Below are 25,053 nucleotides of genomic sequence, written 5' to 3'. Positions count from 1 at the left end.
CTGTGCCACACTGACTCGTGGACCCCACCCGTGTCCCCCCCCGTGTCTCCCCCCCCCCGTGTCCCCCCCCCCCGTGTCCCCCCCCCCCGTGTCCCCCCCCCCGTGCCCCCCCCCCCCCGTGTCCTCCCCCCCCCCGTGCCCCCCCGCCCCCCGTGTCCTCCCCCCCCCGTGTCCCCCCCCCCGTGTCCCCCCCCCCCCCGTGTCCCCCCCCCCCGTGTGTCCCCCCCCCGTGTCCCCCCCCGTGTCCCCCCCCCCCGTGTCCCCCCCCCCCGTGTCCCCCCCCCCCGTGTCCCCCCCCCCCCGTGTCCCCCCCCCCCCGTGTCCTCCCCCCCCCGTGTCCCCATCGTGTCCCCTCCCTGCTCCCCCCTGTGTCCCCTCCTGCTCCCCCCGTCCCCCCCCCCGTGTCCCCCCCCCCCGTGTCCCCCCCCCCCCGTGCCCCCCCCCCCCCGTGTCCCCCCCCCCCGTGTCCCCCCCCGTGTCCCCCCCCCCCCGTGTCCCCCCCCCCCCCGTGTCCCCCCCCCCCGTGTCCCCCCCCCCGTGTCCCCCCCCCCCCGTGTCCCCATCGTGTCCCCTCCCTGCTCCCCCCTGTGTCCCCTCCCTGCTCCCCCCGTCCCCCCCCCCCCGTGCCCCCCCCCCGTGCCCCCCCCCCCCCGCCCAGAGGGAGCTGGAGCGCCGTGAGGACGAGCTGGTGGAGCAGGCCGAGCGCCTGCTGGCCCTGGAGCAGTCGCGCGAGGCGGAGCGCGACGACGCCGAGCGACGCGCCGCCGCCTCGCGCAGAGAGCTGCAGGAGACCAAGGAGCAGCTCACCGCAGAGAACATGCTGCTGGGTGAGGGGGGGTGAGGGGTGAGGGGGTGGTGAGGGGTGAGGAGTGGTGAGGGGTGAGGACAGAGAGCTGCAGGAGACCAGGGAGCAACTCACCGCAGAGAACATGCTGCTGGGTGAGGGGGGTGAGGGGTGAGGGGTGAGGACATGCTGCTGGGTGAGGGGTGGTGAGGGGTGAGGGGTGAGGGGTGAGGACATGCTGCTGGGTGAGCGGTCAGGGGGTGAGGGGGTGAGGACATGCTGCTGGGTGAGGGGTGAGGGGTGAGGACATGCTGCTGGGTGAGAGGTGAGGGGTGAGGGGGTGAGGACATGCTATTGGGTGAGGGGTGAGTACATGCTGCTGGGTGAGGGGTGAGGGGGTGAGGACATGCTGCTGGTGAGGGGTCAGGGGTGAGGGGGTGAGGGGTGAGGGGGTGAGGGGTGAGGGGGTGAGGGGTGAGGGGGTGAGGACATGCTGTGTGAGTGAGTAGCAGACAAGCTGGTCTCTCTGTGTCTCTGTGTGTGTGAGTAGCAGACAAGCTGGTCTCTCTGTGTCTCTGTGTGTGTGAGTAGCAGACAAGCTGGTCTCTCTGTGTCTGTGTGTGTGTGAGTAGCAGACAAGCTGGTCTCTCTGTGTCTCTGTGTGTGTGAGTAGCAGACAAGCTGGTCTCTCTGTGTCTCTGTGTGTGTGTGTGAGTAGCAGACAAGCTGGTCTCTCTGTGTCTCTGTGTGTGTGAGTAGCAGACAAGCTGGTCTCTCTGTGTCTCTGTGTGTGTGAGTAGCAGACAAGCTGGTCTCTCTGTGTCTCTGTGTGTGTGAGTAGCAGGCAAGCTGGTCTCTCTGTGTCTCTGTGTGAGTGAGTGGCAGACAAGCTGGTCTCTCTGTGTCTCTGTGTGTGTGAGAGTAGCAGGCAAGCTGGTCTCTCTGTGTCTCTGTGTGTGAGAGTAGCAGACAAGCTGGTCTCTCTGTGTCTCTGTGTGTGTGAGTAGCAGACAAGCTGGTCTCTCTGTGTCTCTGTGTGAGTGAGTAGCAGACAAGCTGGTCTCTCTGTGTCTCTGTGTGTGTGAGTAGCAGGCAAGCTGGTCTCTCTGTGTCTCTGTGTGAGTGAGTGGCAGACAAGCTGGTCTCTCTGTGTCTCTGTGTGAGAGTAGCAGACAAGCTGGTCTCTCTGTGTCTCTGTGTGAGAGAGTAGCAGACAAGCTGGTCTCTCTGTGTCTCTGTGTGTGAGTGAGTAGCAGACAAGCTGGTCTCTCTGTGTCTCTGTGTGTGTGTGAGTAGCAGACAAGCTGGTCTCTCTGTGTCTCTGTGTGTGAGAGTAGCAGACAAGCTGGTCTCTCTGTGTCTCTGTGTGTGAGAGTAGCAGACAAGCTGGTCTCTCTGTGTCTCCTGTGTGTGTGAGTAGCAGACAAGCTGGTCTCTCTGTGTCTCTGTGTGTGTGTGAGTAGCAGACAAGCTGGTCTCTCTGTGTCTGTGTGTGTGTGTGAGTAGCAGACAAGCTGGTCTCTCTGTGTCTGTGTGTGTGTGTGAGTAGCAGACAAGCTGGTCTCTCTGTGTCTCTGTGTGAGAGAGTAGCAGACAAGCTGGTCTCTCTGTGTCTCTGTGTGTGTGAGTAGCAGACAAGCTGGTCTCTCTGTGTCTCTGTGTGTGTGAGTAGCAGACAAGCTGGTCTCTCTGTGTCTCTGTGTGTGTGAGTAGCAGACAAGCTGGTCTCTCTGTGTCTCTGTGTGTGAGAGTAGCAGACAAGCTGGTCTCTCTGTGTCTCTGTGTGAGTGAGTAGCAGACAAGCTGGTCTCTCTGTGTCTCTGTGTGAGTGAGTAGCAGGCAAGCTGGTCTCTCTGTGTCTGTGTGTGTGAGTGAGTAGCAGACAAGCTGGTCTCTCTGTGTCTCTGTGTGTGTGAGTAGCAGGCAAGCTGGTCTCTCTGTGTCTCTGTGTGAGAGAGTAGCAGGCAAGCTGGTCTCTCTGTGTCTCTGTGTGTGAGAGTAGCAGACAAGCTGGTCTCTCTGTGTCTCCTGTGTGTGAGAGTAGCAGACAAGCTGGTCTCTCTGTGTCTGTGTGTGTGTGAGTAGCAGACAAGCTGGACTCTCTGTGTCTCTGTGTGAGAGAGTAGCAGGCAAGCTGGTCTCTCTGTGTCTTTGTGTGTGAGAGTAGCAGACAAGCTGGTCTCTCTGTGTCTCTGTGTGTGAGAGTAGCAGACAAGCTGGTCTCTCTGTGTCTCTGTGTGAGAGAGTAGCAGACAAGCTGGTCTCTCTGTGTCTCTGTGTGAGTGAGTAGCAGACAAGCTGGTCTCTCTGTGTCTCTGTGTGTGAGAGTAGCAGACAAGCTGGTCTCTCTGTGTCTCTGTGTGAGTGAGTAGCAGACAAGCTGGTCTCTCTGTGTCTCTGTGTGAGTGAGTAGCAGACAAGCTGGTCTCTCTGTGTCTGTGTGTGTGTGAGTAGCAGACAAGCTGGTCTCTCTGTGTCTCTGTGTGAGTGAGTAGCAGACAAGCTGGTCTCTCTGTGTCTCTGTGTGTGAGAGTAGCAGGCAAGCTGGTCTCTCTGTGTCTCTGTGTGTGAGAGTAGCAGACAAGCTGGTCTCTCTGTGTCTCTGTGTGAGTGAGTAGCAGACAAGCTGGTATCTCTGTGTCTCTGTGAGAGTGAGTAGCAGGCAAGCTGGTCTCTCTGTGTCTCTGTGTGTGTGAGTAGCAGACAAGCTGGTCTCTCTGTGTCTCTGTGTGAGTGAGTAGCAGGCAAGCTGGTCTCTCTGTGTCTCTGTGTGTGTGAGTAGCAGACAAGCTGGTATCTCTGTGTCTCTGTGTGAGTGAGTAGCAGGCAAGCTGGTCTCTCTGTGTCTCTGTGTGTGTGAGTAGCAGACAAGCTGGTCTCTCTGTGTCTCTGTGTGAGTGAGTAGCAGGCAAGCTGGTCTCTCTGTGTCTCTGTGTGAGAGAGAGTAGCAGACAAGCTGGTCTCTCTGTGTCTCTGTGTGTGTGTGAGTAGCAGACAAGCTGGTCTCTCTGTGTCTCTGTGAGAGAGAGTAGCAGGCAAGCTGGTCTCTCTGTGTCTCTGTGTGAGTGAGTAGCAGACAAGCTGGTCTCTCTGTGTCTCTGTGTGTGTGAGTAGCAGACAAGCTGGTCTCTCTGTGTCTCTGTGTGTGTGAGTAGCAGACAAGCTGGTCTCTCTGTGTCTCTGTGTGTGTGAGTAGCAGACAAGCTGGTCTCTCTGTGTCTCTGTGTGTGTGAGTAGCAGACAAGCTGGTCTCTCTGTGTCTCTGTGTGTGTGAGTAGCAGACAAGCTGGTCTCTCTGTGTCTCTGTGTGTGTGAGTAGCAGACAAGCTGGTCTCTCTGTGTCTGTGTGTGTGTGAGTAGCAGACAAGCTGGTCTCTCTGTGTCTCTGTGTGTGTGAGTAGCAGACAAGCTGGTCTCTCTGTGTCTCTGTGTGTGTGAGTAGCAGACAAGCTGGTCTCTCTGTGTCTCTGTGTGTGTGAGTAGCAGACAAGCTGGTCTCTCTGTGTCTCTGTGTGTGTGAGTAGCAGACAAGCTGGTCTCTCTGTGTCTCTGTGTGTGTGTGAGTAGCAGGCAAGCTGGTCTCTCTGTGTCTCTGTGTGTGTGTGAGTAGCAGACAAGCTGGTCTCTCTGTGTCTCTGTGTGTGTGAGTAGCAGACAAGCTGGTCTCTCTGTGTCTGTGTGTGTGTGAGTAGCAGACAAGCTGGTCTCTCTGTGTCTCTGTGTGTGAGAGTAGCAGACAAGCTGGTCTCTCTGTGTCTCTGTGTGAGAGAGTAGCAGGCAAGCTGGTCTCTCTGTGTCTCTGTGTGTGAGAGTAGCAGGCAAGCTGGTCTCTCTGTGTCTCTGTGTGTGTGAGTAGCAGGCAAGCTGGTCTCTCTGTGTCTCTGTGTGTGAGTGTAGCAGACAAGCTGGTCTCTCTGTGTCTCTGTGTGAGTGAGTAGCAGGCAAGCTGGTCACTCTGTGTCTCTGTGTGTGTGTGAGTAGCAGGCAAGCTGGTCTCTCTGTGTCTCTGTGTGTGAGTGAGTATCAGGCAAGCTGGTCTCTCTGTGTCTCTGTGTGTGAGTGAGTAGCAGACAAGCTGGTCTCTCTGTGTCTCTGTGTGAGTGAGTAGCAGACAAGCTGGTCTCTCTGTGTCTCTGTGTGTGAGTGAGTAGCAGACAAGCTGGTCTCTCTGTGTCTCTGTGTGAGTGAGTAGCAGACAAGCTGGTCTCTCTGTGTCTCTGTGTGTGTGAGTAGCAGGCAAGCTGGTCTCTCTGTGTCTCTGTGTGAGTGAGTAGCAGACAAGCTGGTCTCTCTGTGTCTCTGTGTGTGTGAGTAGCAGACAAGCTGGTCTCTCTGTGTCTCTGTGTGTGTGAGTAGCAGACAAGCTGGTCTCTCTGTGTCTCTGTGTGAGAGAGTAGCAGACAAGCTGGTCTCTCTGTGTCTCTGTGTGAGAGAGTAGCAGGCAAGCTGGTCTCTCTGTGTCTCTGTGTGAGAGAGTAGCAGGCAAGCTGGTCTCTCTGTGTCTCTGTGTGTGAGAGTAGCAGACAAGCTGGTCTCTCTGTGTCTCTGTGTGTGTGAGAGTAGCAGACAAGCTGGTCTCTCTGTGTCTCTGTGTGAGTGAGTAGCAGACAAGCTGGTCTCTCTGTGTCTGTGTGTGAGTGAGTAGCAGACAAGCTGGTCTCTCTGTGTCTCTGTGTGTGTGAGTAGCAGACAAGCTGGTCTCTCTGTGTCTCTGTGTGTGTGAGTAGCAGACAAGCTGGTCTCTCTGTGTCTCTGTGTGTGTGAGTAGCAGACAAGCTGGTCTCTCTGTGTCTCTGTGTGTGTGAGTAGCAGACAAGCTGGTCTCTCTGTGTCTCTGTGTGTGTGTGTGAGTAGCAGACAAGCTGGTCTCTCTGTGTCTCTGTGTGTGTGTGAGTAGCAGACAAGCTGGTCTCTCTGTGTCTCTGTGTGTGTGAGTAGCAGACAAGCTGGTCTCTCTGTGTCTGTGTGTGTGTGAGTAGCAGACAAGCTGGTCTCTCTGTGTCTCTGTGTGTGTGAGTAGCAGACAAGCTGGTCTCTCTGTGTCTCTGTGTGTGTGTGAGTAGCAGACAAGCTGGTCTCTCTGTGTCTCTGTGTGTGTGAGTAGCAGACAAGCTGGTCTCTCTGTGTCTCTGTGTGTGTGAGTAGCAGACAAGCTGGTCTCTCTGTGTCTCTGTGTGTGTGAGTAGCACGCAAGCTGGTCTCTCTGTGTCTCTGTGTGTGTGAGTAGCAGACAAGCTGGTCTCTCTGTGTCTGTGTGTGTGTGAGTAGCAGACAAGCTGGTCTCTCTGTGTCTCTGTGTGTGTGAGTAGCAGACAAGCTGGTCTCTCTGTGTCTCTGTGTGAGTGAGTGGCAGACAAGCTGGTCTCTCTGTGTCTCTGTGTGTGAGAGTAGCAGGCAAGCTGGTCTCTCTGTGTCTCTGTGTGTGAGAGTAGCAGACAAGCTGGTCTCTCTGTGTCTCTGTGTGAGTGAGTGGCAGACAAGCTGGTCTCTCTGTGTCTCTGTGTGTGAGAGTAGCAGGCAAGCTGGTCTCTCTGTGTCTCTGTGTGTGAGAGTAGCAGACAAGCTGGTCTCTCTGTGTCTCTGTGTGAGTGAGTAGCAGGCAAGCTGGTCACTCTGTGTCTCTGTGTGTGTGTGAGTAGCAGGCAAGCTGGTCTCTCTGTGTCTCTGTGTGTGAGTGAGTAGCAGGCAAGCTGGTCTCTCTGTGTCTCTGTGTGTGTGAGTAGCAGACAAGCTGGTCTCTCTGTGTCTCTGTGTGTGTGTGTGAGTAGCAGGCAAGCTGGTCTCTCTGTGTCTCTGTGTGAGTGAGTAGCAGGCAAGCTGGTCTCTCTGTGTCTCTGTGTGTGTGTGTGTGAGTAGCCGGCAAGCTGGTCTCTCTGTGTCTCTGTGTGTGTGTGAGTAGCAGACAAGCTGGTCTCTCTGTGTCTCTGTGTGTGAGAGTAGCAGACAAGCTGGTCTCTCTGTGTCTCTGTGTGTGAGAGTAGCAGACAAGCTGGTCTCTCTGTGTCTCTGTGTGTGTGAGTAGCAGACAAGCTGGTCTCTCTGTGTCTGTGTGTGTGTGTGAGTAGCAGACAAGCTGGTCTCTCTGTGTCTGTGTGTGTGTGTGAGTAGCAGACAAGCTGGTCTCTCTGTGTCTGTGTGTGTGTGTGAGTAGCAGACAAGCTGGTCTCTCTGTGTCTGTGTGTGTGAGAGTAGCAGACAAGCTGGTCTCTCTGTGTCTGTGTGTGTGAGTGAGTAGCAGACAAGCTGGTCTCTCTGTGTCTGTGTGTGTGAGAGTAGCAGACAAGCTGGTCTCTCTGTGTCTGTGTGTGAGTAGCAGGCAAGCTGGTCTCTCTGTGTCTGTGTGTGAGTAGCAGGCAAGCTGGTCTCTCTGTGTCTGTGTGTGTGAGTGAGTAGCAGACAAGCTGGTCTCTCTGTGTCTGTGTGTGTGAGTGAGTAGCAGACAAGCTGGTCTCTCTGTGTCTGTGTGTGTGTGTGAGTAGCAGGCAAGCTGGTCTCTCTGTGTCTGTGTGTGTGTGTGAGTAGCAGGCAAGCTGGTCTCTCTGTGTCTGTGTGTGTGTGAGAGTAGCAGGCAAGCTGGTCTCTCTGTGTCTCTGTGTGTGTGTGTGAGTAGCAGGCAAGCTGGTCTCTCTGTGTCTGTGTGTGTGTGTGAGTAGCAGGCAAGCTGGTCTCTCTGTGTCTGTGTGTGTGTGAGAGTAGCAGGCAAGCTGGTCTCTCTGTGTCTGTGTGTGTGTGTGAGTAGCAGGCAAGCTGGTCTCTCTGTGTCTCTGTGTGAGTGAGTAGCAGACAAGCTGGTCTCTCTGTGTCTCTGTGTGAGTGAGTAGCAGACAAGCTGGTCTCTCTGTGTCTCTGTGTGTGAGTGAGTAGCAGACAAGCTGGTGTCTGTGTCTCTGTGTGTGTGAGAGTAGCAGGCAAGCTGGTCTCTCTGTGTCTCTGTGTCTGTGAGTAGCAGACAAGCTGGTGTCTGTGTCTCTGTGTGTGTGAGAGTAGCAGGCAAGCTGGTCTCTCTGTGTCTCTGTGTGTGAGAGTAGCAGACAAGCTGGTCTCTCTGTGTCTGTGTGTGTGTGAGTAGCAGGCAAGCTGGTCTCTCTGTGTCTCTGTGTGTGAGAGTAGCAGACAAGCTGGTCTCTCTGTGTCTGTGTGTGTGTGTGAGTAGCAGGCAAGCTGGTCTCTCTGTGTCTCTGTGTGAGTGAGTAGCAGACAAGCTGGTCTCTCTGTGTCTGTGTGTGTGTGTGAGTAGCAGACAAGCTGGTCTCTCTGTGTCTGTGTGTGTGTGAGTAGCAGACAAGCTGGTCTCTCTGTGTCTCTGTGTGTGTGAGTGAGTAGCAGACAAGCTGGTCTCTCTGTGTCTGTGTGTGTGAGTGAGTAGCAGACAAGCTGGTCTCTATGTGTCTCTGTGTGTGTGAGTAGCAGATAAGCTGGTCTCTATGTGTCTGTGTGTGTGTGAGTGAGTAGCAGACAAGCTGGTCTCTATGTGTCTCTGTGTGTGTGAGTAGCAGATAAGCTGGTCTCTCTGTGTCTCTGTGTGTGTGAGTGAGTAGCAGACAAGCTGGTCTCTCTGTGTCTGTGTGTGTGAGTGAGTAGCAGACAAGCTGGTCTCTATGTGTCTGTGTGTGTGAGTGAGTAGCAGACAAGCTGGTCTCTCTGTGTCTCTGTGTGAGTGAGTAGCAGACAAGCTGGTCTCTCTGTGTCTGTGTGTGTGAGTGAGTAGCAGACAAGCTGGTCTCTCTGTGTCTCTGTGTGAGTGAGTAGCAGACAAGCTGGTCTCTCTGTGTCTCTGTGTGTGTGAGAGTAGCAGGCAAGCTGGTCTCTCTGTGTCTGTGTGTGAGTAGCAGACAAGCTGGTCTCTCTGTGTCTCTGTGTGAGAGAGTAGCAGGCAAGCTGGTCTCTCTGTGTCTCTGTGTGTGAGAGTAGCAGACAAGCTGGTCTCTCTGTGTCTGTGTGTGTGTGAGAGTAGCAGACAAGCTGGTCTCTCTGTGTCTCTGTGTGTGTGAGTAGCAGGCAAGCTGGTCTCTCTGTGTCTGTGTGTGTGTGAGAGTAGCAGACAAGCTGGTATCTCTGTGTCTCTGTGTGTGTGAGTAGCAGACAAGCTGGTCTCTCTGTGTCTGTGTGTGAGTAGCAGGCAAGCTGGTCTCTCTGTGTCTGTGTGTGAGTAGCAGGCAAGCTGGTCTCTCTGTGTCTGTGTGTGTGTGAGAGTAGCAGACAAGCTGGTATCTCTGTGTCTCTGTGTGAGAGAGTAGCAGGCAAGCTGGTCTCTCTGTGTCTGTGTGTGAGTAGCAGGCAAGCTGGTCTCTCTGTGTCTGTGTGTGTGTGAGAGTAGCAGACAAGCTGGTCTCTCTGTGTCTCTGTGTGAGAGAGTAGCAGGCAAGCTGGTCTCTCTGTGTCTGTGTGTGAGTAGCAGGCAAGCTGGTCTCTCTGTGTCTGTGTGTGTGTGAGAGTAGCAGACAAGCTGGTATCTCTGTGTCTCTGTGTGTGTGAGTAGCAGACAAGCTGGTCTCTCTGTGTCTCTGTGTGAGAGAGTAGCAGACAAGCTGGTCTCTCTGTGTCTCTGTGTGAGTGAGTAGCAGGCAAGCTGGTCTCTCTGTGTCTGTGTGTGAGTAGCAGGCAAGCTGGTCTCTCTGTGTCTGTGTGTGTGTGAGAGTAGCAGACAAGCTGGTCTCTCTGTGTCTCTGTGTGAGAGAGTAGCAGACAAGCTGGTCTCTCTGTGTCTCTGTGTGTGAGAGTAGCAGGCAAGCTGGTCTCTCTGTGTCTGTGTGTGAGTAGCAGGCAAGCTGGTCTCTCTGTGTCTGTGTGTGTGTGAGAGTAGCAGACAAGCTGGTATCTCTGTGTCTCTGTGTGTGTGAGTAGCAGACAAGCTGGTCTCTCTGTGTCTCTGTGTGAGAGAGTAGCAGACAAGCTGGTCTCTCTGTGTCTCTGTGTGAGTGAGTAGCAGGCAAGCTGGTCTCTCTGTGTCTGTGTGTGTGAGTGAGTAGCAGACAAGCTGGTCTCTCTGTGTCTCTGTGTGAGTGAGTAGCAGACAAGCTGGTCTCTCTGTGTCTCTGTGTGTGTGAGAGTAGCAGGCAAGCTGGTCTCTCTGTGTCTGTGTGTGTGAGTGAGTAGCAGGCAAGCTGGTCTCTCTGTGTCTCTGTGTGTGTGTGAGTAGCAGACAAGCTGGTCTCTCTGTGTCTGTGTGTGTGAGTGAGTAGCAGGCAAGCTGGTCTCTCTGTGTCTCTGTGTGAGTGAGTAGCAGACAAGCTGGTCTCTCTGTGTCTGTGTGTGTGAGTGAGTAGCAGGCAAGCTGGTCTCTCTGTGTCTCTGTGTGAGAGAGTAGCAGACAAGCTGGTCTCTCTGTGTCTCTGTGTGAGTGAGTAGCAGACAAGCTGGTCTCTCTGTGTCTCTGTGTGTGTGAGAGTAGCAGGCAAGCTGGTCTCTCTGTGTCTCTGTGTGTGTGAGAGTAGCAGGCAAGCTGGTTTCTCTATGTCTCTGTGTGTGTGAGTAGCAGACAAGCTGGTCTCTCTGTGTCTGTGTGTGTGAGTGAGTAGCAGACAAGCTGGTCTCTCTGTGTCTCTGTGTGTGTGAGTAGCAGACAAGCTGGTCTCTCTGTGTCTCTGTGTGTGTGAGTAGCAGACAAGCTGGTCTCTCTGTGTCTGTGTGTGTGTGAGTAGCAGACAAGCTGGTCTCTCTGTGTCTCTGTGTGAGTGAGTAGCAGACAAGCTGGTCTCTCTGTGTCTCTGTGTGTGTGTGAGTAGCAGGCAAGCTGGTCTCTCTGTGTCTCTGTGTGTGTGTGAGTAGCAGACAAGCTGGTCTCTCTATGTCTCTGTGTGTGTGAGTAGCAGACAAGCTGGTCTCTCTGTGTCTCTGTGTGTGTGTGAGTAGCAGACAAGCTGGTCTCTCTGTGTCTCTGTGTGTGAGAGTAGCAGACAAGCTGGTCTCTCTGTGTCTCTGTGTGTGTGAGTAGCAGGCAAGCTGGTCTCTCTGTGTCTCTGTGTGTGAGAGTAGCAGGCAAGCTGGTCTCTCTGTGTCTGTGTGTGTGAGAGTAGCAGACAAGCTGGTCTCTCTGTGTCTCTGTGTGAGAGAGTAGCAGGCAAGCTGGTCTCTCTGTGTCTCTGTGTGTGAGTGAGTAGCAGACAAGCTGGTCTCTCTGTGTCTCTGTGTGTGTGTGAGTAGCAGACAAGCTGGTCTCTCTGTGTCTGTGTGTGTGTGTGAGTAGCAGACAAGCTGGTCTCTCTGTGTCTGTGTGTGTGTGTGAGTAGCAGACAAGCTGGTCTCTCTGTGTCTCTGTGTGTGTGAGTAGCAGACAAGCTGGTCTCTCTGTGTCTCTGTGTGTGTGAGTAGCAGGCAAGCTGGTCTCTCTGTGTCTCTGTGTGTGTGTGTGAGTAGCAGACAAGCTGGTCTCTCTGTGTCTGTGTGTGTGTGTGAGTAGCAGGCAAGCTGGTCTCTCTGTGTCTCTGTGTGTGTGTGTGAGTAGCAGACAAGCTGGTCTCTCTGTGTCTCTGTGTGAGTGAGTAGCAGACAAGCTGGTCTCTCTGTGTCTCTGTGTGAGAGTAGCAGGCAAGCTGGTCTCTCTGTGTCTCTGTGTGTGTGAGTAGCAGGCAAGCTGTTCTCTCTGTGTCTCTGTGTGAGTGAGTAGCAGGCAAGCTGGTCTCTCTGTGTCTCTGTGTGTGTGAGTAGCAGACAAGCTGGTCTCTCTGTGTCTCTCTGTGTCTCTGTGTGTGTGAGTAGCAGACAAGCTGGTCTCTCTGTGTTTCTCTGTGTCTCTGTGTGTGTGTGTGAGTAGCAGGCAAGCTGGCCTCTCTGGAGGAGTTCCGCGTGCAGAAGGAGGAGCTCCTGGAGAAGTTTACGGCGCTGGAGGCGGAGCTTCAGCGCCGCGACGAGGAGCACAAGGACGAGGTGTACTCGCTGGAGCGCCACTCCGTCATCCAGCGGGACAGGTGGCGATCACTCGCTCGCTCACCCACACACTCGCTCGCTCACCCACACACTCGCTCACTCACCCACACACTCAACAACAACCGCCATTCGCCACTAAATGACGGTGACGTCACCATGATGCTTGTGTAGTAGGTTCAAAGAGACTTGGACGACGTAGTCGGAGGCACACTTATTTATTAACCGTTCCACTCTATGCAGGCCAAGGTATACAACACTCGAAGGGGTATTGGCCCCTTCACCCGTCTAACAGGGAGATCCCACGATCTCTATCCCGGCTAGCCTACTGCCAGGTCCTCCACGACAGAGCTAGGGGAGGCTAGCTGACCCAGCTCTGGCCAAGCTGGGATCACGGCACCCTAAGTCACCAGACCGGCTCTTACAAGAACATCGGCTCTGGGCTCTCGGGGCCACGCCACTGACTTGCCCTGGTCGGTCCTTAGAAGGATGGCGATCCAGGGGAGTCCCAGGGCCTATCTAGCCGGTCTTCCTTCTTCACTGGTTTAAGCTAAACACTGAACCCCGAGCCCACCGGCTCACCGCCTTATAGAGCAACTCCCTCCCGAGGGGTGGGGCCGTGGGGGATCACAGCGCCGTTTCAGCCCCCCCGGCTAAACGGTGCGGACGTGGATGTAAGCATCCTTCCGCGTGCGGGCATAACCACCCCTGGTGTGTTTGTTCGCCCTCCCGTAACACCTCTACATCACCCCCCCCCTGTACAGTCTGCAGCTGTCCCGGCTGCAACAAAATTCACAATAAAGATGCATCCATACCCAAACCCGTGTGTGCCTCGCGTAAACAACAACAACAATAACAACAACAACAACCGAGAGAGAGAAAAATAACCCGATGCACCCCCCCAATAAATACCCCATCCCATAAAAAAACAACATATGTACAATTTCAAAGTCCCCCACCCCCGCGACCCCAGCCAGGGCAGCACGAGCGGCCGACCTCACAAAAGTCTGTGCGTTTTGGCGCGCGTTCTTGCAGCGGGACCGTCACAAGGGGCAGCCCCGGCCGGCCCAGCGGTGGGTGTCAATAGTTCGGGTGCGAGAGTGTCTGGCTTCGCCGACGAGCGACCCCCGACCCCCCCGGGAGGGGTTGGCGGTCGCGAGCACGTCAATCCTGGTGCACCTGGAAGCGGAAAAGTCAGGCGAATGCAGCGAAGTCGGACTCCGGGAGTCGGTGGACCCCCCACATGTTCGGCCATGTGTGTGTGGAGTAGGAACATGGGGCGCAACGAACGGTTTCAACCGCGAGGGGTGCACGAACCACCGACGCTTCCCCCACTGGATACGTACACATTGTGGCCGCAAGACCTGCACCACTTCCATGGGCCCCCGCCACGGCCGCAACAGCTTGGACGAGGTCGCCAGCGGAACTTGGGGACAGTGCAATCACGCCTTGTCACCCGGTTTCCACTGGAGCACATGTACCCGGCCCAGCTTGAGCCTTTCATTCGCCCTCTGGCGGAGGTCTGAATTTTGGATGGCCGCCTCCCGCGCCTCTGTCAATTTAGCGATGTTGAATTTGACATGGTCGGCCAATTTGGATTTAGCATGCGGCGCGGAGATCCGCAACTGAGTCGCGACAGGCGGGTTAGCCTCGCGACCGTACATTAGGAAGAAGGGCGAAAATCCGGTCGCCGCATGAGGAGCCATTCTGTAGGCCGCCAAAACCCCCGGAATATGAAGGCCCCAGTCGGTCTGGGATTCAAACACCTGTTGGGACAGCATGGACGTGATAGTCCGATGCAGACGCTCCACCATCCCATCAGTTTGCGGATGATATGGGGAGGTACGGATTTTTTTTGTACCCAGGAGCTCGCACACTTCGTGGAGAAGTTTACCCGAGAAATGTTTTCCCTGGTCGGTCAGCAGCCGCTCCGGAGTACCTTTGTCGAGGACGTAGCCCTGGAAAAAGGCCTCCGCGATGGCTGCTGCCGACTGGTTGGCGAGGGGCCAGGCCATAGGCCATCGCGTAAAATATTCCACCCCGGTCAATAGGTATTTATTTCCCCTAGGTGTAGCGAGGAATGGGCCCAAAATATCAAGCGCGACGAGTTCGTTAACCCGGGAAACCTTGATAGACTGCAATGGTGGTTTGGACCCCCTTGCTGGTGGCTTCCGTTGCGCGCACTGAGTACAAGACTCTACAAGGTCATCCATGTCCCTTGCCATGCCCGGCCAAGAAAAATCCAGCTGGAGCATGGGAAGGGTTTTGTGAGTCCTCAGGTGCAGGAGTCACTCGTGAGCAGCCCACACCACTCTACCCCTCAGTGTGGAAGGCACCACCCAGGCACTCACTCACCCAGCCACTCTTTTGCTGACCCAGCCAATCACCCAGCCACCCACTCACCCAGCCACTCACTCACTCGCTCACCCAGCCACTCACTCACCCAGCCACTCACCCAGACACCCACTCACCCAGCCACTCACTCGCTCGCTCACCCAGCCACTCACTCACCCAGCCACTCACCCAGACACCCACTCACCCAGCCACTCACTCACTCGCTCACCCAGCCACTCATCCAGGCACTCACATACCCAGCCACTCACTCACCCAGCCACTCACCCAGACACCCACTCACCCAGCTACTCACTCGCTCACCCAGCCACTCATCCAGGCACTCACATACCCAGCCACTCACCCAGCCACTCACTTGCTGACCCAGGCAATCACCCAGCCACTCGCTCACTCAGCCACTCACCCAGACACTCACCCAGTCACTCCCCCCCTCCGCCCCGCAGGCTCAAGAAGGAGATGGTGTCGCGCGTCAACTGCGTGGCCTCTGAGTTCCGCCGCGCATCCACGCGCCAGATGGCGGAGACGACACGCCGGGCGCTGCGCGACACCGTCAGCTGCGCGGCGCAGCTACGGCAAGCCGCCAGCAGCGCCGTGCGTGAGGAGGTGGCGGGCCGGGAGGCTCGCGAGCGAGGGGACAGCCTCGCCCGGCGCCTGCAGCTCTCGCTCGACGAGCAGGAGGAGCTGGCACGAGTCAGCGCCGGCAAACGCAAGGTGGGAGGTGGGGGGAGGGGAAAGAGTTGGGGGGGGGGGGGGAGACGTCTCCTGGCCCAACCCCATCTGGCGGAGCCAGGAGATTGAATCTTAACCCTCAGGGCTCCTCCAGAAACAACAAAAAGCCACTACAGATGGCCACGTGGAATGTTCGAACGCTCACTGCGGAGGAGAAGCTGCCACTCCTCTGTCGGGAGCTGGACCGGTACCGCCTGGATTTCTGTGGCATTCAGGAGGTCCGGTGGACCGGCTCTGGCTCCTGCCACCTGCCACCATGAGGCATGGACAGTCCTCCACTCGGGGCAGGAGACTGCCAAACAACAGGGTGTGGCTCTTCTTCTGAACAAAAGAATAAAGGGACGTGGCGGTGAGGTGTGGGAAACTGTAAGCCCCAGGCTACTTTGGGCTCGCCTTCCCATCAACCGGAGGTGAGGAGTGGTGGTCGTGGTTACTTATGCCCCCACCGAAGACGAACATCCGTGGAGGGATCCAGGCAAGGCCAATGAGTCAGATGCCTTCTATGACCTCCTGTCACAGGTGCTGGCTAAAGTGGCCTCTCGGGATAGAGTCATCTTGTTGGGCGACTTCAATGCCCGAGTTGGTCATGATGCTGGCACCTGGTCTGGAGTGATTGGAAGGCATGGGCCAGATCAGCTCAATAACAATGGTAGGAGGCTGCTAGATTTTTGTGCAGCCCATGGGCTTCTAATTACCAACACGCTGTTCCGGCATCGGCGCATCCACACAACATCATGGATGCATGCCGGGTCCAAGCAAGAACATTTGCTGGACTACATAGTGATGGACCAGCGGATGCGAGCCCATGCCCTTGACACCAGGACCTCCCGTGGAGCTGATCTGCCCTCTGACCATCGATTTGTCATCTATTCTAGATCTGTAAGATGCGCCTGCCATTCTTCCACTTCGGTGGTGGATGTACACCCAGGACCCCATTCCAACCTAAGGTGGCCTGGTCTCAGCTAGCTGATGGAAATTGCAAGTGAGAATTTCATCATCGCTTGTGGCTGGGGTTGGCATCGTCCCCCACTCCTCCTGATGTCGAGGGTAAATGGGCGAGGTTTAGGGCTGTGACTCATGCAGCTGCAATGGTTGCTTTGGGTACACGGTCCAGACCTCCCCAGAAACCCTGGCTGACAGAGGTGTTCAGGATGGTTGAGAAAAAGCGACAGGCCCACTCTAATCGTCTACAGCATCCCACGTCAGAGAATGAGGGGGCTTACCGCAGCCTTCGCTCGGAGGTTCGGAGAGCCGTGAGGCGCTGCAAGGATGGTTGGTGGTTGCTGAGGAGATGGAGTCTGCCTCAGTGGCCTGCGACCACAAATCCCTATTTAACTCCATTAAAAAAGTAACCTGCAGCACCACACCTATTACCATCATTAGGGGAAAAAACGGTGATCCAATCTCCGACCCCCAGAAACAGGTTTGTAGATTTGCTGAGCATTTCTGTGAGGTCCTGGGGGAGGGGAAATCCTTCAGCCAGGAAAACATCGTGTCACAAAGTGGGGATGACCCTGCTGAGGCTGCGGTGCCTCAAATATTGGAAGAAGAAGTCACCCCCTGTGAGTGGCTGGCTGAGGTGCCATCTGTTGAGGAAATACTGAAGGCGATCCAGAGTCTGAGACCAGGAAAGGCACAGGGCAGAGATGATCTCCCAAGCGAAATGCTGAGGGAGGGTGGCGTTTGTGCACAGACTGCCCTACATGACATCATAACAACAGTCTGGACCACTGAACGGGTTCCGCAGGACTGGAAGGATGCCCTGGTGGTCCCCCTCTTTAAGAAGGGGGACCGCACAGACTGTAACAACGACAGGGCCATCTCACTCCTCAGTGTGCCGGGAAAGGTCCTGGCAAGGATTATTCAACATCGCCTTGCTAGGCACGATGAGGAGAGGCTTGCGGAGCTCCAATGCGGTTTCAGGAAAGGGCAGTCCTGCACAGATGCAATATTTTCTGACCGTCTGCTACAGCAGAGGTGTAGGAAATTCCGACAAGACCTACATCTCTGCTTTATTGACATGGTCAAGGCCTATGAAACCATCAGTAGGCCTGGGCTCTGGGTTGTTCTTTGTGCTTTCGGAGTCCCTGACCCTCTGCTCACGATCATTAAGGACCTTCATGATGGTGAGCGGGCCCGGGTAAAACTACGTGGCCGGGAGTCAGAGCCTTTCCCTGTACACCTTGGGGTGCGACTTGGGATGTCCTCTGGCTCCCACATTATTTAACATCTATTTTGACTACTTAGTTCGTGAAGCCTTCAATAGCTGTACTGGGGGAATTTCCATTTGGTGCAGATATAATGGGAGGCTGATCGATGCCCGGGTGCAGTCGAGGGATGGCTTCCTATTGACTAACCATGGAATGTATGCTGATGATCTGGTGATTGTTGCTGACTCAGAGGAGGAGATGGAGGCGCTGCTGCTGAACCTGGAGTGTGCCACGAAGAGGTGGGGTCTTACCATCAGTCCCACCAAAACTAAGCACCTGCCTGGGTATTTTGTACCATCGGACACTCCACCCCCTCAGCTCGCCATTGGTAAAGGAGCAGTTGTGGAGAGAGTGGAGAGTTTCCCATACCTGGGCAGCATGCTTATGACCAGTTCCGGTTTGGCAGCAGAGGTCTCACTCCGAATCAGTCGGGTGGCATTATCTTTTCATCGGCTGTGCAATGCTGTCTGGAAGCTATTTGGTCTGTCACTCCGCACAAAGCTTCAGGTCTTCTCTGCTACAGTCATGCCCTCCCTTCTCTACGCTTGTGAAACGTGGACCCCTCTAATGGAACATCTGCACCTTTTAAAAACATTCAGGTTGCCATGCCTACAATCCATCCTGGGCTTGACCAGACTGGATTGTGTGAGGAGCTCACAAATCCTTGAAAGATCTGGACACAGTCCCATCAGTGAGCTCATCCAGCAGGCAAGGCTGCGTTGGCTGGGTCATGTAGCCCACATGCCCAGCCACTGCATGCCTAAACAGCTTTTGTTCTGCTGCATTAAGGGAGCTAAACGGGCACGGCATGGGCTGGAGAAGAGATGGAGCTGATGCGGTACATTAGGATGTGGAGCTGAGTGGACTTGCCGAAGACTGGTACCAGCAGTGTCAAGATCGGCCTCGTTGGAGGAGGTTCGTGAAGGACGCTGTTGGGCAGTTGGAGGCAGTCGCCCTCTAACAATGGAGGGGCAGAGGAACAACGCTCACAACAATGAGCGGAGTGCCCGGCGGCTAAGATGCAGCAAGTTGGCCCAGTCGGGGGTACAGCCGGTGCATCTACCAGTCATCTCAGTAAGCCAAGCCATTGCACCTGGGTTTGTCCCGTGACCTCCTGCCAGCGAGCCTTCGACACTTTACGTGGCCTCAGAGTGTACCTGGCCTGGCACAGGCCCCGTGGTCACATCACCGTCACTTCGTGGTCAATGACGGTTAGCGCTGCACTACGGACCCGGCAACCCGAGTTCGGTTCCCGCTCGCGGCCAACACCAGGGACGATTTTCTGAACCAGTCCTGGGCCTCGCCTAGGTCGACACAGCCTTAAATGAGTTCCTTTTATCTAGTGGGGAGACAAAGGTAGCCGGGCGTGTGATGCTGGCCACCCACCCCCTCGTGTGCCATGCCGGATGTGATAGGTGCTCGCTAACAACACTTGCCCGAACAGTCTGTTTAGGCTACAAGGGGGATCTGTCCGTGTGTGTGTGAAGGTGATTGAGATGCTGACGCAGCGCTGCCACCAGCTGCAGGAGCAGCTGCAGCTGCAAGAGCAGCAGCTGCAAGAGCAGCAAGAGCTGCAGGCGGCACTTGCTGTCGCCAAGCAACAGGAGCTCGCAAACAGGTTCCCTCCGCCACTACCACTCACACCACCACCACACACCACCCAAACCACCACCACCACCACTCACGCCACCACCACTCACACCACCACCGCCACTCACCACCACCACTCACACTACCACTACCACCACTCATGCCACCACCACTCACACCACCACCACTCACATCACCCATACCACCACTCATGCCACCACCACTCACACCACCACCACTCACACCACCCAAACCACCACTCATACCACCGCCACTCACCACCACCACTCACACCACCACCACCACTCACACCACCCAAACCACCACTCACACCACCGCCACTCACCACCACCACTCACACCACCCAAACCACCACTCACACCACCGCCACTCACCACCACCACTCACACCACCACTACCACCACTCATGCCACCACCACTCACACCACCACCACTCACACCACCCAAACCACCACTCATACCACCGCCACTCACCACCACCACTCACACCACCACCACTATCACCACTCACGCCACCACCACTCACACCACCACCACTCACACCACCACCGCTCACACCACCACCACCACCACTACCACCACTCACACCACCACCACCACCACCACTCACACCACCACCACCACTACCACCAGCGCTCACACCACCCAGGAGCGGTTCAGACAATCGTCACCGGTGTTGGCCGTGAGCGGGGATTGAACCCGGGTTGGCAGCGCAGCACTCGCAACGCCAATGATGGCCGCACGTACACTCACTCAGCGACTTGCCCCACTACCACCGTCGCTGCCCCCCCCCCCCATGCCACCCCCCACGCCAGGCAGCAGCTGGGAGTTGCGAGCGAGGAGCTGCAGGGCTGGGAGTTGCGGGCGGGCGCCCTGCAGGAGGAGGCGGCGAGCGAGCGGGCCGCACGGCACCAGCTGGAGGAGACGCTGCAGCACGCAGCCCACGCCATCCGGCATGCGCTCGCGGTGACGCACACACACAGTGACACACACACACAGTGACACACTGACACACGCAGTGACACACTGACACACGCAGTGACACACACACACAGTGACACACTGACACACGCAGTGACACACTGACACACGCAGTGGCACACGCATTGACACTGACACACGCAGTGACACAGTGACACACGCACTGGCGCTCGCGGTGACGTACACACACACACACACACAGTGGCACACGCAGTGACACACGCAGTGACACGCGGTGACACACGCAGTGACACACGCGGTGACACACGCAGTGACACACGCGGTGACACACTGACACATGCAGGGGCACACGCAGTGACACACTGACACACGCAGGGGCACACGCAGTGACACACTGACACACGCAGTGACACACGCAGTGACACTGACACACGCAGTGACACACGCAGTGACACACTGACACACGCAGTGACACACACAGTGACAGTGACGCACTGACACACACAGTGACACACGCAGTGACACACGCAGTGACACACTGACACACGCAGTGGCACACGCAGTGACACACTGACACACGCAGTGACACACGCAGTGACACACGCAGTGACACACTGACACAAGCAGTGGCACACGCAGTGACACACGCAGTGACACACTGACACACGCAGTGACACACGCAGTGACAGTGACACACTGACACACGCAGTGACACACACAGTGACACAGTGACACAGTGACACACGCAGTGACACACGCAGTGACACACTGACACATGCAGTGACACACACAGTGACACAGTGACACACTGACACACGCAGTGACACACGCAGTGACACACTGGCACACGCAGTGACACACTGACACACGCAGTGACACACTGATACACGCAGTGACACACGCAGTGACACACTGACACACACAGTGACACAGTGACACACGCAGTGACACACTGGCACACGCAGTGACACACGCAGTGACACACTGACACACGCAGTGACCCACGCAGTGACACACTGACACACGCAGTGACACAGTGACACACGCAGTGACACACTGACACACACAGTGACACAGTGACATACTGACACACGCAGTGACACACGCAGTGACACACAGTGGCACACGCAGTGACACACGCAGTGACACAGTGACACACTGACACACGCAGTGACACACGCAGTGACACACTGTTACACGCAGTGACACACGCAGTGACACACTGACACACACAGTGACACAGTGACACACGCAGTGACACACTGGCACACGCAGTGACACACGCAGTGACACACTGACACACGCAGTGACACACGCAGTGACACACTGACACACGCAGTGACACAGTGACACACGCAGTGACACACTGACACACACAGTGACAGTGACACACTGACACACGCAGTGACACACGCAGTGACACACAGTGGCACACGCAGTGACACACGCAGTGACACACTGACACACGCAATGACACACACAGTGACACACGCAGTGACACACTGATACACACGCAGTGACACACGCAGTGACACACTGACACACACAGTGACACACGCAGTGACACAGACACACGCAGTGACACACGCAGTGACACACGCAGTGACACACTGACACACGCAGTGACACACGCAGTGACACACTGACACACGCAGTGACACACGCAGTGACACACTGACACACGCAGTAGCACACGCAGTGACACACTGACACACGCAGTGACACACGCAGTGACACACTGACACACGCACAGTGACACACGCACACTGACAGTGAAACGTAAATACACGCACACTGACGTGCACAGTGACACGCGCACACTAACGCATGCAGTGACACGCGCGCTCTCACAGTGATGCACGGTACTGGTCGTGGTGGCGGTGTTTGTGTTGGCAGGAGGTGCGGGAGCCTGGGGGCGAGAAGTCAGAATGGCTCCAGGTGGGCAAAGCCATCACCATCACCGCCATCATCGCCATCACCATCATCGCCATCACCATCACCGCCATCACCATCACCGCCATCATCACCATCACCGCCATCATCACCATCACCGCCATCATCACCGCCATCATCGCCATCACCATCACCGCCATCACCGCCATCACCATCACCGCCATCGCCATCACCGCCATCACCTTCACCGCCATCACCATCACCGCCATCACCGTCACCACCATCATCGCCATCGCCATCACCGCCATCACCATCACCGCCATAATCGCCATCGCCATCGCCATCACCGCCATCACCATCACCGCCATCACCATCACCGCCATCACCATCATCACCATAATCGCCATCACCGCCATCACCTTCACCGCCATCACCATCACCGCCATCACCATCGCCATCACCGCCATCACCATCACCACCATCATCGCCATCACCATCGCCGTCATCACCATCACCATCACCACCATCATCGCCATCACCATCACCGCCATCACCGCCATCATCGCCATCACCATCATCGCCATCACCATCACCGCCATCACCATCATCGCCATCACTATCACCATCATCACCGCCATCATCACCATCATCATCGCCATCACCATCACCGCCATCACCATCACCGCCATCACCATCACCGCCATCATCGCCATCATCCACATCACCGCTATCACCGCCATCACCATCATCGCTATCATCGCCATCACCGCCATCACCATCACCGCCATCACCATAACCATCACCGCCATCACCGCCATCATCACCGCCATCACTCCACTGCCCAGAAAAGCCTCGTCGAGTCTCAACTCTTTTCCAGGAGGGTCCTGCCAGGTTGTGGGCGCTCGTGGCTTGGAGATGTTAACTACCTCGCCTGGTATACAGGAGGTCGTGGGCGCGATACCGACCCCGATGCCTGCTGTATCCCCCTCTCTCCCCTTCTCCCCGTAGTCACGTGGATTTTTCTTTGAGTCCTCCGCTATAAATGTCCACGCCACGACGATGATTATGATGACAAGCCGCCACTTGGTTGAGCTGTCTTTGTGATCGCCAGGTCGCTTCTGAAAAATAACCACACAGCTCAGTCGGGCCTTACCTCCCCGGTCACCACATGGCACGGCACTTTCAGATGCACTGCGTTTGCGGCCGATATTAGGAAGCCACTGTGGAGCTATGTACCTTGAAATCATCATCTAGATTGACAAAATCAATTCATGAGAACTGCTTTTTGTGTTTCGTTTGTCCTTCCCCCCTGTACCCTCCGATTAGCCACGGTTGGCTACGTACGTACGAGTATAGGTCTCTACGTGTCTGTGGGTCTCTATGGCTCTACGTGTCTCTGGGTCTCTTCCTTCCGCTATGAGGAAACCACTGTGGAGCTATGCACCTTCAAATTATCCAGAATGAAAACGAATTTCCTTTGAACTTTTTGCGCGTTTAGTTTGTTGCCCTTCCCCCCTGCAAACTCCGATTAGCGCGGTTGGCTAATAGTTTTAGTTTGTCCGTAGCCGGGCGTGAAGTCGTGAACTTCGTCTCTGCGAGCAGCAGGAGCAGCAGCAGGAGCAGCAGGAACAGCAGGAGCAGCAGGAACAGCAGGAGGCCGCTCCCCTGCGAGGCCACCTCCTCGGCCAGCTGCTCTCTCTGCTGGACTCGGCGGCCCGGCGGGGCCTGGGGCCCACGCCCGGGGAGCTGGGGCCCTCGCCGCGACCCCCCTCGCCACCCCCACCGCCGTCGGGGCCCGCGGGGGGGGCCCCTCTCCGCCCGGCCCCCTCCGCTCGCTACCGCAACGGAGACCTGGGCCTGGTGCCGAGGGGGCCGGCTCGCGGGGCCGGGGTTCCCCGGGGGGGGCGGCCGGGCCGCGTCGCCACGGTGACGGCGGCGGGGCTGTCCCGCGGCGCGCGCGCTCACGTCAACGCCTGCACGCACGTTCGCACGCAGGTGTGTGTGTGCGTCTGTGTGCACCCAGCCTGGCGCCGCCACCTCGTGGTGGATGGTGGCTGTTGTGGTACGAGTGTCTCGCTGCGGTTGTCTCTGTGGGTGTCTCCGTGTCTGTGGGTGTCTCTGTGGATGTCTCCGTGTCTGTGGGTGTCTCTGTGGATGTCTCCGTGTCTGTGGGTGTCTCTGTGGGTGTCTCTGTGGGTGTCTCTGTGGATGTCTCCGTGTCTGTCTCTGTGGGTGTCTCTGTGAGTGTCTCCGTGTCTGTGGGTGTCTCTGTGGGTGTCTTTGTGGATGTCTCCGTGTCTGTGGGTGTCTCTGTGTCTCTGTGGGTGTCTTTATGAGTGTCTCTGTGAGTGTCTGCGAGGGTCTCCATGTCTCTGTGGGTGTCTTTGCGAATGTCTCCTTGTCTGTGTCTCCGTGTCTCTTCGGGAGTCTCCGTATCTCTGCGAGTGTCTCCGTGTCTCTGTCTGCAGGTGTCTCTGCATGTCTCTGTGTATCTACGGGAGTCTCCGTGTCTTTGTGTCTCCGTGTCTTTGTGTCTGCGTATCTATGCGAGTGTCTCCGTGTCTCTGCAAATGTCTCCTTATCTCAGAGTGTCTCTGCGAGTTTCTTTCTGTCAAGGTCACTCACTGAGTCTCTCTGGGTGTGTCTCTGGGTGTGTCTCCATGTGTCTCGGTGTCTCAGTGGATGTCTCTGAGGGTGTCTCCGTGAGTATCTCCGTGTCTCTGCGGGAGTCTCCGTGTCTCTGCGAGTGTCTCACTGAGTGTCTCTGCGGGTGTCTCCGTGTCTCTCTGAGTGTCTCACTGTCTCTGCGGGTGTCTCCGTGTCTCACTGAGTGTCTCTGCGAGTGCCTCTGCGAATGTCTCCATGTCTCACCGAATGTCTCACCGAATGTCTCACCGAATGTCTCACCGAGTGTCTCACCGAGTGTCTCACCGAGTGTCTCACCGAGTGCCTCACCGAGTGCCTCACCGAGTGTCTCACTGAGTGTCTCTGCAGGTGTCTCCGTGTCTCACCGAGTGTCTCACTGAGTGTCTCTGCAGGTGTCTCCGTGTCTCACTGAGTGTCTCACTGAGTGTCTCTGCAGGTGTCTCCGTGTCTCTGCGAGTGTCTTTATGTCAAGGTCACTCAGAGTGTCTCTGGGTGTGTCTCCATGTGTCTCCATGTGTCTCCATGTGTCTCCAAGCCGCGCTCTCGTGCCGCCCCTCCCCAGGCCGTGCTCCACGGCAACGCCGCGTGAAGGCGCCCAACCCCCAACCACATCTCAAGCCGGGCCGACATGGACACAGAGGGGATAGGAGGCGGTAGGAGGGGCTAGGAGGGGGTAGGGGGGGCTAGGAGGGGCTAGGAGGGGGTAGGGGGGGGGTAGGGGGGGCTAGGAGGGGGCTAGGAGGGGGTAGGGGGGGTAGAAGGGGCTAGGGGGGGCTAGGAGGGGCTAGGAGGGGGTAGGGGGGGTAGGGGGGGCTAGGAGGGGGCTAGCAGGGGGTAGGGGGGGTAGAAGGGGCTAGGGGGGGCTAGGAGGGGGCTAGGAGGGGGTAGTGGGGGCTAGGAGGGGCTAGGAGGGGCTAGGAGGGGCTAGGAGGAGAGGGGTCACTCAGGGAGAGCACACACAGGGATCAAGGTCACTCAGAGAGGTGAAAGTTCACTCGCAGGGGTCTCACTGGAGTCGTCAAT

The 25,053-nt window shown here is 56.5% G+C and overlaps 1 protein-coding gene across 1 annotated transcript in view; it reads left to right on the top strand.

The window, feature by feature from the left end:
* CFAP157 (cilia and flagella associated protein 157) overlaps positions 1-24,673 on the top strand; it is a 37,885-nt gene extending 13,212 nt beyond the window's left edge. The window contains exons 2-9 of the mRNA XM_078878807.1: positions 659-827; positions 11,538-11,691; positions 14,443-14,710; positions 18,426-18,556; positions 19,365-19,515; positions 21,388-21,429; positions 22,987-23,379; positions 24,593-24,673. Coding sequence (XP_078734933.1) covers positions 659-827; positions 11,538-11,691; positions 14,443-14,710; positions 18,426-18,556; positions 19,365-19,515; positions 21,388-21,429; positions 22,987-23,379; positions 24,593-24,619 — 1,335 coding nt within the window. The 3' untranslated portion in view covers positions 24,620-24,673. The remainder of the gene's footprint in view (positions 1-658; positions 828-11,537; positions 11,692-14,442; positions 14,711-18,425; positions 18,557-19,364; positions 19,516-21,387; positions 21,430-22,986; positions 23,380-24,592) is intronic.
* Positions 24,674-25,053: the final 380 nt, after the last annotated feature.

The sequence above is a fragment of the Lampetra fluviatilis genome, chromosome 52 (genome assembly GCF_964198595.1).
Source record: "Lampetra fluviatilis chromosome 52, kcLamFluv1.1, whole genome shotgun sequence".
NCBI classification, from domain to species: Eukaryota; Metazoa; Chordata; class Hyperoartia; order Petromyzontiformes; family Petromyzontidae; genus Lampetra; species Lampetra fluviatilis.
Note: the sequence above shows the minus strand (reverse complement) of the source record. Positions and strands in the feature narration are given on the sequence as shown.